The sequence below is a fragment of the Selaginella moellendorffii genome, unplaced genomic scaffold (genome assembly GCF_000143415.4).
Source record: "Selaginella moellendorffii unplaced genomic scaffold, v1.0 SELMOscaffold_64, whole genome shotgun sequence".
In the NCBI taxonomy this organism is placed as follows: Eukaryota; Viridiplantae; Streptophyta; class Lycopodiopsida; order Selaginellales; family Selaginellaceae; genus Selaginella; species Selaginella moellendorffii.
Window position 1 is genome coordinate 143,292 of NW_003314325.1, and position 11,057 is coordinate 154,348.

Below are 11,057 nucleotides of genomic sequence, written 5' to 3' on the forward strand. Positions count from 1 at the left end.
ATTGCACTAAATTAAAATTCAACATAACCTATCACCCACAAACAAGTATTAAATATATACTTTAAATATAATGTTGAAGTTTTGAATTTTCTAGATCATGCTCAGGATTTTTAGTTTTCCACATTTCTTTTAACATTTTTCTTGACCATTTACAATCACTATTATTTCTTCCAATCAATTCTATAGATTTTTTTATCAATATCAGTTTCATTGTTTTCTATGACACTATAATTGGGCTCGGCATTTTTTTTAATGGTTTTCCATATTTAATTTATTTGTTCAAATTATCTTTAGACACAACTAAAGTTCTAGCAAGTTACAATTGCAACTAGATTAATGCAATAATATCAACTTAGCAACAAAATGAAACCTCTAATGGCTGATTGGGCAAATCTATCCCATTCCACCTTTCTTAGTGAACAATAGTTTTTAGCATAGATAATCCACAACCATTTATTCAACATTGTTAACAACACAATGCCATCATATTCTGAGGCCAAGATCCAAAATTTAGACTTTTTTCTTCATCTCTTATCATCTCTTCCTTTTTCCATTTTTTGAGTTTAGATTCCAATTTTTCCCTTGTTATTTCCTTGTGTTTTCAAACTCCACATTTTATTCTTATTTTTTCTATTTTCTCTCTAACATTTCAATTTTCATCATCCATCTATCTATGTGTGAGATTTAGCCATTCTGTTTCAGTTTACAAGCTTTAGGTTCTTGTTACATCAGAGTCTAGGCAATCCTTCATGTTGAGAGTCTAGGCAATCCTTCACATTGGAGTGGGGTACAATTTTGGGCCTACTTCTGGATATGGATATACTTAGAGCTTATTCATTACACATTTCAGTGGTATTTTCAGTGAGAGATCGATGGGATTTTGATTGTGTGGTGAGGTTATGAGATTCCCTTGCATGAAACAAAGGCATTGAAAATCAAGATTGGGGAAAATATAGATAAGAGAGCATAACAATAGTAGTTTTCTTCAAAATAGCATTTTTAAATTTATTGTTTTCATGCTTCAAAAATTTTATTAATTATTTTTGGTTTACTTACATTAAAATTAAACTAGTAAACTGGAATTATATTAGGGAAATGTTACAATACCAGTAAAGGCAGCTCTGTTTTTAGGGCTTCGAATTTAGGGTTCATGCTAGATCTAGTTCTTCCTCACGCGTGCGCGCAGAGGCTAGCGGGACCTAGGGCACCGGCGAGGATGAGCACCAGCAGCGATGCCGTCAAAGCCCAGGCATTGGAGCTCCTCGCAAGCGCCGAGCGCCTCCCCCGCCTCGTTGTCTTCGATCTCGACTACACGCTGTGGCCCTTCTGGTGGTGAGTGAGTGAGCGACTGAGCGACTGAGCGCCTCTCTTTCTCTCCCTTCCTCAAGGTTTCTGGGTCGATTTTGATTTCTCTCCAGCGAATGCATGTCAAAGCGAGATAATCCGCGGCTCTATCCCCAGGTGACCGGGATTCTCAGCGCGCTCCAGGAGAAAGGCGTCGCCATGGCTGTGGCGTCGAGAACTCCCACACCCGACATTGCCACCGCCTTCCTCTCCAAGCTCAACCTTGCCACTCTCTTCTTCCCCAAGGTACTTTTCTCGTTCCTTCCAACTTCCAAAGTAATTCTTCTTTCCAGGAAATCTACCCGAGCTGGAGCCACAAGACCGAGCACTTCCAAAAGATCCATCAAAAGTCTAGCACGCCTTTCAAGGACATGCTCTTCTTCGATGACGAGCAACGCAACATAAAAGCAGTGAGCACAAAACCTTCTTTTCGTTTCGTTCTCTAAAACTTTTCTTTGTTCAAGGTTTCACAAATGGGCGTCACAAGCATTCTTGTGGACGAGGGCGTCAACCTGGAAGCTCTCCGGCAGGGGCTCAAGGATTACACCAAGAAATAGCTCATCGATTCGAGGTTACAGGTAAGGAGAAATCTAAATGCATAGGCAGTAGGAGCGTATCTTGAGTGTCACTCTTCTAAACAGTGGAAGGCAAAACATCTCCACCACTTCGTACTTCTTGTACACTACCACCCATTCGCTTGTGGGACAGCCCATTCTTTCTTCCTCGTCTTCATCGCTCGACGACTCAAGCCTCTCTCATTTCATCTCTATTCTTGCATTCTTTGCCCCTCTTCATTTTCATCACCACCATTGTATTCTTTGCTCGATTCCTTCTTTTCTTCCTTCTTTTCTTCGTAGGGTGTGTATATCCAAGATGTTGGAGTTCCTTTAGCATTCTGTTTCGAGAGAGTTAGATTCGTGAGAGAAGAAGCAAACACTATGGGAGACCTCAAGCAATGGCGCATCCTGAGAGCTGCGACTCGAGCAAAGAAGAGATTGATTGGAATGGAAGAAAAGCATGTGAAATCTGCCAAGGCGGATAAGCTCGGCATCTTTTCCTGGAAAGAAAGCATGGAGAGATCGAGGAGATCCAATTCCATAGAAGTGATAGAATCTAGGCGAAGAGATGCCCCAGCCTCGCGGAGTTACATCCGATCCAGATATAAAGAGAGCGAGAAGGAATCGATCAAATCTGGGAAAATGGGAAAGAATCGATCGATGTCCATGACCTGCTTGTCTAGCCAGAGGATCTGGAAATGGAAGCTTGCGTCGTGCGCCTCGTTGGAGAAGCAAGTGAGCCGCAGCGCTTCCATCGCAAAAGCCTTAGAATTTAGAATCCTAGAACTCCGAAATTTCTAATCACGAATTTCCAAAGATGACAAATCCAAAAACAAGAATCTAAAACTGCGCACGCCTGCGTGAGAGAAGAATGTTGTTCTTGGACGAGGAGGAGAAAGAAAACTCCTCTCCTCTCATAAATTAGAATCCCATCCCTGCCCTTCGCTACTCCTAAAATCACGCAACTTGGTGCCACCAGCGCTAGTGAAGCACCCCCACCGATCGATCCTGTACGGTGCTGCCCATACACACCACCGCCTCTACGAACATCTCCAGTAGCCTGGCCAGTGCCATCATAATGTGGAGGTTGATCGACCACTGCAGTGCCTTCTATTGGGGTAGAGGTTCTTCTCTCCCCATGCTGTATGCGTATGCGATCTTTATGAATTGTCTATAGATAAATAATGTATTTAGCCTAAAAACTCAAAGGAGACTAAGCATAAATTAAGTATGTTACACAAGGTTTTAAATCAACTGCAAAAAGTTAATTTAAAGCTAAAGTAATATGTATGTTCCATTTTATTATAATCATTTAACTACATTTTAAACCACTTAAAGTTAGGTCTTTATATATTGATTTTACATTTGGTTTAATACTTTATGTGTTCAGTCCCACTTTAGATACCCAAAAGTGCTATTGCCATACTAAATTTTTATGCTAAAGCATTATCCATTTCCACTATTTCATTGGTAATCCATAACCATTTATACCACAGTTTTAATTCTTCAAAGATTACACTATCCATCTATAAGTGGTTATTCTATGATCACACTTTATTATCTTTAAAATACCCAAGGGAATAACACCCCTTTTTCAATCCCTTTCCTTTCACAATAGTACTTAGTGAACACCTTCACTAGATCAGGGCTGTAAAACTTATCTACTAAATTCCACTAACTTTTATGACTTTATCACCACATAACTATACCTTTAATTACTAAGTAAGAGGACCACCCCTCTTTTTTTTCATAGTCAAGGATTTTGGGATGATAGTTTGAAGTACCATACTCTAATGCAAGCCTTGTGTATACTTTAACTCTTGACTTTTTGAATTAAAGGTTTTAGTCTAAATGTGTTATACTTGTTGGGATTTTACTTTGGCTACTATCACATAACCCAAAAACTTATTAAATATGGAATGGCACTAGATTGCTAATTAAGACATGAGAATAACATGATGGTTTTAGGACACTCTCTAAATTCAATAAATATGCTCCACTAGCAAATTCAAGCACTTACTATAAATAGTATATGGGACTGAAATAAGACTAACACATGAACGAGGTTGTTTGGTAGATATAGTACGCTATCATGAAGCAATATTAGAGGACTAAACTCAATATGGTGAGGGTCTTTGATACAAGCCAATGGCATGAGTTTCTCAAATTGAGTTGAGTATACTCAATAAGAAACATATAGGAGTTCCTACCCTATGTTTATTCAATTTAAGTACACATGCATTAACTAGTTTATCAATTAGCTCAAGTGGGAACTATAAAAGAAACCAGTTGTACCAATCTCCTACTATTATAGTAGTAAAGAGAGAGTGTTCATAAAGATTAGTTGACAAATATTTTTGATACTCAAAGTCATATTTGCAACACTCTTCCCCCTTAGGGAAAATTAACATCTTTATTGATGCATACCCAAGTCTAGAAGAATGCAGTTAAGGCTAGCCCGAGGTTGGAATCCAAGTTTGAACTTACATCAACAAGAGAAGGTTGTTTGGAAGGACATGAAAAGTGAAAACAAATAAGAAAGCAAAGAAAAGAATACAAAGAGAGGAAAGAATTCATTGCTAATGAAAAATGCAATGAGTTGAGCTTTTTGTAAGTATTGTTGTGAAGGAGCTTGCCTTTGAAGGGCAAAGGAAATTCTGGATTCCACTGAAAGTTGAGCTAAAATCAAGTACAATAATCAAAGCTTGCAATAGCAAGAGAATCTAAGTTTGCAAGAGGTGCTGATATAAGACTTGGAGCATGATATCTAGTTGTGATGGCTGCTGTTGGATAGGGAATTTTGATGTTGCTGAAGAAGAGAAAGTCACTCTAAGTGCTTGTAGAAGTCTGGTGGGTGAACAAAGTGTTAATGCATGGGAAAGTTGCCACAAAATCAAATGTGTTGTGTAGTTGTGGTTATACTAGATCTCCATGATGAAAATGGTATCTATGAAGGCTCCATGCTTGATGACACCATGTTGAGAATTGGAGCTGAAACATGAAGAAACCTGGAGCTATGTGATTGTGCAATGCCAAAGCGGCTGAGTGGTGACTCCAAAGTGATGTGGAGCTGCTGTAGACTTAAGAAAACTTCCCTAAGTGTCAAGGAAGCCATGCAAAGACTCCTAAGTGTGGCCAAAGTTGAAAACAAAGATTAGAGCTATGTTTTTGCCAACTTTGAGGGATGCACCACCTTTAACTCCATAGATAGCATATGCCACATCCAAATAGTGCTGTGAGGGGCTTAGATCCCTAAGGGAGGTTCCATACTAATGAAGAAAAAGGTTTAGAGCTGAGATAGTAGACTAAGTGGTTGCAAGAGTGTTGTCCATTAAGCTTGTGGGGATCCATAATAAAGTATAGAAAGGCAAAGTTAGTAAACAAAAACAAATAATGTGGTGGATATAAGATCTAAATAAAGGATATTGAGAAGTTGGGATCTCATTAGCAAAGGAAAAAGCCACATTTTGAAACTGGTATGATCTAAGTAGTGTAAACAATTAAATTTCCATTTTACTTTAGCCACTTAACCACACATTTGACCATTTGAAAGTCTCACTCACAACCTCTATAAATCTTATTCCCGATTTGAGGCCTTGCTAGCCCCGTGAATGGCCTCTATGCCATTCAGCTTTTGCATTTGGTCCAAATGCTCCATGTGTCCAATCTTATAATAGACACCCAAAGGTACTATTGATATATCAACTTGTTACATTAAGCCCTGTTCATTCATCTTTGTCTTATTGGTAATCCAAGATCACCCATACCATAGTCTTATTTCGCAAAGGCTAAGCTATCTGTCCATAGAATGATCACACCTTCACATCCTTAGGATGCTTGGAGACATGGGGTGTTAACACCTTCCTCAATATCCCTTCTTTGGTCCCCACCAAATCCCTCTCCGTCCATGACCGTGCTTGCCAACATTGCCATTAAGTCAAAGCTTAAAAACCCGACCGCTAAGTCCTATTGACCACAAGGACTTCTTCACTATATGATTGTATCCTTGGTCACTACACAAGAGGATTGCTCCTCTTCCTTTTTATAGTTCAAGACATTAAGATAATATTTCAAAACACTGCGGCCCAACTTAAGCTTCGTGGGTACTCCCCCACCTTTTGCCTTAGTGTGCCCTAGTTATGTCTTGACACGAAGGTAGCTTGTGATATTGACTTGTGTCTTTTGTTGCAAGTCGTTGTAGACAATCATGATTGCTTTACCGGCGAAATTTGTAAATGCATCTCTAGTGTCGAGATTAAAAACTTGAGTCACGCTTGGCTTCATTGATCATGTTCCTCATTTGCAAAGAATTTCCATTATTGTAGTTCTCAAGTGCCTTGATACACTTTGGAGGAATCCCTTTTGTGCATGGAATCGCTATCACACACTCTCCACCGATGGGAAGTTTAAATGCCCATGTGAAGTACTTGGCACTCAAGATAAACTCATAGTCATTGGTGTGCATGAAGTCTTCCTTGTATGTATGAAGTCTTCCTTGATTTCTAGGAGAATCTTCTTGGTGATGTTGATGTTATATGACTTTTCCCTGATTTTTGAGAACTTGTAGAGTCCAATTTCATGTAGCCATATATCATGCTCTTCAATCCTCTTCTAAATAGGGTTGTAAGGTGCACCATAATCATGCTGACTACCTTGGGATTGAAAGTGAACTCCTTGGTGATACCACGTGCTTGTGTTCCTCTTTCCCATTTCGTTTTCTTAATCTCAATGTGCAATATTGTATGGGGAGAGTGTGGGGGTTGGACTCTAGTAGAACGAATTTGGCATGGAAAGGCCAATGTGACCTAGGAAGGCTATACCCATGTGGTGGATAATGATATAACTATTGAGGAATCCAAGACTAAAGTGAACACAGATGGATAAGTGGGGTAGTTTGTTAAAGTGTTTAAGAGTTGGCTCTAGCTTCGCCAGAAAATCAAATGGTCAATGCTCCCAATCCAAGTGTGAGTGGCACTACCTACTTGGATACCTAGTATAACTCATTGAAACTTTGCTCTAGCCCTCATCAAGGAACTCTATATCACAATGATGATGATCCAAGACGGCCTCAAATGCAAAACACTTGCACTTCCCTATATTGCAACACTCATCCCAAAGCTCAACACTGCCATTCCACTACAAATCAAAGAGACAATAATAGATGACAACAACAAAAGACTAAGTGAAGCCACAAATATAGAGACACCATGAACATAAAGAAAAAGGGAATGTGCTTCAAAAAGACAAGAAGATTTAATCCTCCTTGGTGACAACAATGAAGAGGAAGAACATGATGAAGCAAGCAAGGAAGAAGATGAAGAAGAAGAGTCAACTCTACCAACAAAGAGATGAAGAGCATCAGTAGAGACAATGCCACCCACACACAACGCTAAAGCAACATCTATATGCAAGAGTAGAAAAGCCGTCAAGGGAACAACCAACAACAAAGATCATGAAGCTCAAGGCAAGGAAATTCAAAAGAAGACTCAGGACCAAGATCTTGAGTATGTAACCACCTTGCCAAATGATGCCAAGAATGAGATAATGTCGCGAATGTGACTTCGGGTATCGAAAGTTACCTGTCGGTTAGTCCTTTTGGATATTCTTTCCTTACTGCCACGATGGCAAGAGGTCGGTATTGCTGGACCCATTAGTTGAGAAACTGGTCAATGAACATGCACTTAGATTGGATAAACATAAGGTAGGAACCCTATGTGTTTCTTGCTAAGCATACTTGGCCTGGTTTGAGAAACTTGTGTTATTGGCTTGCACTTGCTAGTATCAAGAACCCCCGCGATATTGAGATTAGTCCCTTAATATCGCTAGATGATAGCTTACCGTGTCTGCCAAACACCCTCGCTATCATGCCCTTTGTGTTAGTCTAATTTCAGTCCCAAATGCTATTTATGGAAAGTGTCTAGATTTGCTTATTTGGCATATTTACGAAATGTAGAGATCGGTCTGAACACAATGGTGTTCGTCCCATGTCCAAATTCACAATTTAGGGACATTCCATATTTAGTAAGTTTCGAGCTTGTCCCAGAGACTAACTCCTGATACTAAGGGAGGCTTGGGGTGAAAGCCCAAAGCGTGTGTTCCTCAAGGGGGGGGGGGGGGGCTGTGGGGGGTTCCAAATGTATAGTAGGGATAGTGGGTAGGTCGGGTATGGCCGACCAACTTGAGGCATAGTCTAGCTCCTGCTTGCGTGCCTGTCCTTGTTCTGCGTCCAGCTTGGGTCTAAGCCCAAGTTCCATTCCATGCTAGCTGGTGGAGTACCTATATCCTCGCGTTAGGCCACCGGTATGCCGAAATAGCGCCAGACTCCATTTGGCTCCGTTTTGCGTACTGGTCCTGGCATTGGGATGCTGGTTACTCTAGGACTGTTCCAAGTTGCTCTGGGCTCCTGTCCCTTCTCTCCTTGGGCTTTATGCTCGGGAGTTGCTCCATGGTTCGGTTCCGTCACTCCTTGGCTCCATGCTTGGGAGTTTGGCACCATTCCTTTGTTCAGTGGCCCAAGGCCCTGAACCTCGGGTTCCTATGGACACGTGGCATGGACACGTGGCATCTGTCACATGGCATAAAGAGGGTTTAGGTTCCGTGTAAGCTCTTGAGTTTGGACTTCCTAGGAAGTCACCCAGCCCAGCCCTCTATATTTGAACCCTATGGACCGTCTTTCAAGTCGTTCCCTTTGGTTGCTTACATTCCGCTTCGTGGTGTTATCCTATGGTAAATCACCATAGAATAAAGGGTCAAAAACCACGTGCGCTACATTTGGTATCAGAGAATGAATCTCAGCAAGTACTATTCAATGAGATTGGGCAACTAGTCTCGTTGCATACGCAGAGATGAAAACGATGATCCGAGTGGGTACATGTTTGGTGCAAAGGGTTCACATTCGTTCCTTGGGTATGGTTTTGGTTACATGTTGTACCTTATGATATGAGCTTGCTCTTTAGCTCACAAAGAGGGATTGAGTTGTTCCGTTTACACGAGTTTATGCTTGGGCTCATGAGTGAGGCACATTAGCAACTCAAGGCTATACTTTGAGTTGGCAGGATTAATGTTAGCCTATCGGTCGTTCCATGGGTTGTTCCAATGGTTCCATGAGTTGTTCCATGTACCATGGGTAAAATCAAACCTCCCCTGAGTTTGCTATGAGTGGCAAATAGGCTGGTCCGTAGCTGTTTAGCACGGCACTAGTAGATCCTTCCTAGGCATGATTACAAGTGGATCAACTAAGACTGTAGGGATTAGTCTATTAGTTCAAGTAGTCATTGCCGTGCTCTTTCATAAACTTTTCTTGGATTGGACTGAAGGCAGTGTGAAAGCAAGCTTAAGGTTTAGTCAAAGACGAGATCGAAAAGAGAGTCGTCAGGGACAAAGGATCAAGCACGTAAATCATCTTCTTTCTTGGAGAAATTATTTGCAACAAAGTGTTAACTCATTGCTCGTGTTCACATTATGCAATCAAGAGTCCCTACCTTGATGCATCTTGGAGATGATGGTCTTACAAATGGTGAGTTGTGGGATGGATAGCGGTGAAGCGCTATACCATTTTGTCTAGGCTTGCTATTGGAAGACTTGGGTTGCAATGCTCAATTCTTTTCCGGGGAACCTTGCTATTGTTCCTTGAGTAGCTTGGTGTTGGATTAGTTTTGAGTTTGGTCGGAAAAAGAGTGGCATGTGCTTATCCATGTTGTGAACAAAAGTTAGTGGTGTTCAATGTTATAAGTCTCTATTGGTGGAGTGTGGCATTTATGTTGCATTTTGTCGAATCGAGTTGACACTTGATAGTCACATAAACCTTTGAAGTAATGACATGGGTGTTGCTCTTGGTGTTTCTCAATTGATGATCAAGTCATTATGATTTCCATATCATATCCATGTGATAATAAGCAATGTGTTTACGAAGTTTCTTGGTTAAACGATGATCAACCCTAAAGTGGTTGATGGTGAAGCTAATCTACTTGCACGTAGTAGCAATGTAGTAACTTTGACTGGATTCTTGATAGTGGTCCATTATGCTAAGCTTAAGTTGGTTCCTTAGTTCCTTGAGTTTGCCCATTGAGGTGTTGGAAAAGGGTTGTAACATTTATTTGCTATGGCTTGTTGGTTTATCCGTTAGCACTTAGAGTAGATTGTTGAATGGAAAAGGTGTGTAGTTAAGGCATTGATAGCGCTAGCACTTGTGTTAGTGGAAGTGGCATTGTTGATTCAAGTGATGAGGAATTTTCCTTAGAGCTTGATTCTCTATGTCATTTTTCTTGTTAGTGTCTTGGCTTCACATTGGATCTTGAAGGTAATCGAAAAAGAGTGTTAGTGCAATGTGAATATCTGAAGGTATAGTCTCCATGATCAAGCTTTAGATGTTCATTTTGCATTCTGCGGATGTCGGTGTTGGATGTTGAAAGAATGGGCAAAAAGATGTTCGAGGCTTAAGCATACTATGGGTCATGAGAATTTGTGTTGAGGTGAGCATATATGAAGTTGTTAAGTAGAAGGAAGTTGGTTGAGTCTTGAAAGTTTGCATTCCTGGACTGAGAGTCATTCTTTCTCTAGGATGGAAAATTTTCCACAAATTTTCTTAGACTTTTCCAATGGCTGATCTGTTATCACTTTGTCCGAAAACCATTCCGTTTTCGTAAGCCAGTACAAATTAGTGAAAGGGTTGGAGTTGACTTTAGTTGACTTAAACCTTAGTAGGTAGTTTGTATGATGCGGCCTAAAAGGGATGCTGACTTTTGGGGCTAAAGCAATTGAGTTGGATAGAGTCTGGAGTTAGTGTAGAAAAGTGGCCGTTGCACTTTTCTAGAAAGGTGACCCATGTGCCTTTCTTTTGTAGCGTTATGCTTAGTGGCAAGTTGCACTTTGCATTTTGTTAGACTCTATGAGAGTAGTGACCTCTCACTGATCTTGACTTGGTCTTGGTGGCCCTGCGCCTTGGCTGAGGATGGTGATGTTCAACTTAGTTGTTTGAGTTTGAGATGTTAGTACCCATACTATAGCTTTGTCTATGAGGAGGTTGTGTACCGATATGAGTCCATCTCATGATCTTCACTTTAGCTTCGACTAAGTGTTGGTTATGTATAGCTAGCCTCTTCAAAGGCATGCTCAGAGCTATTGACTTGATGTATTGATAAGCTTATTGCAGTTGCG

At 40.7% G+C, this 11,057-nt stretch overlaps 1 protein-coding gene across 1 annotated transcript; it reads left to right on the plus strand.

Moving 5' to 3' along the window:
* The first annotated feature begins 1,145 nt into the window (after positions 1-1,145).
* On the plus strand, positions 1,146-2,447 carry LOC9645010 (magnesium-dependent phosphatase 1). The gene is made up of 4 exons (XM_024690027.1): positions 1,146-1,332; positions 1,419-1,590; positions 1,638-1,754; positions 1,809-2,447. Exons 1-4 carry the CDS (start codon positions 1,151-1,153, stop codon positions 1,899-1,901), a joined length of 564 nt encoding a protein of 187 aa, XP_024545795.1. The 5' UTR covers positions 1,146-1,150; the 3' UTR covers positions 1,902-2,447.
* The last annotated feature ends 8,610 nt before the right edge of the window (positions 2,448-11,057 follow it).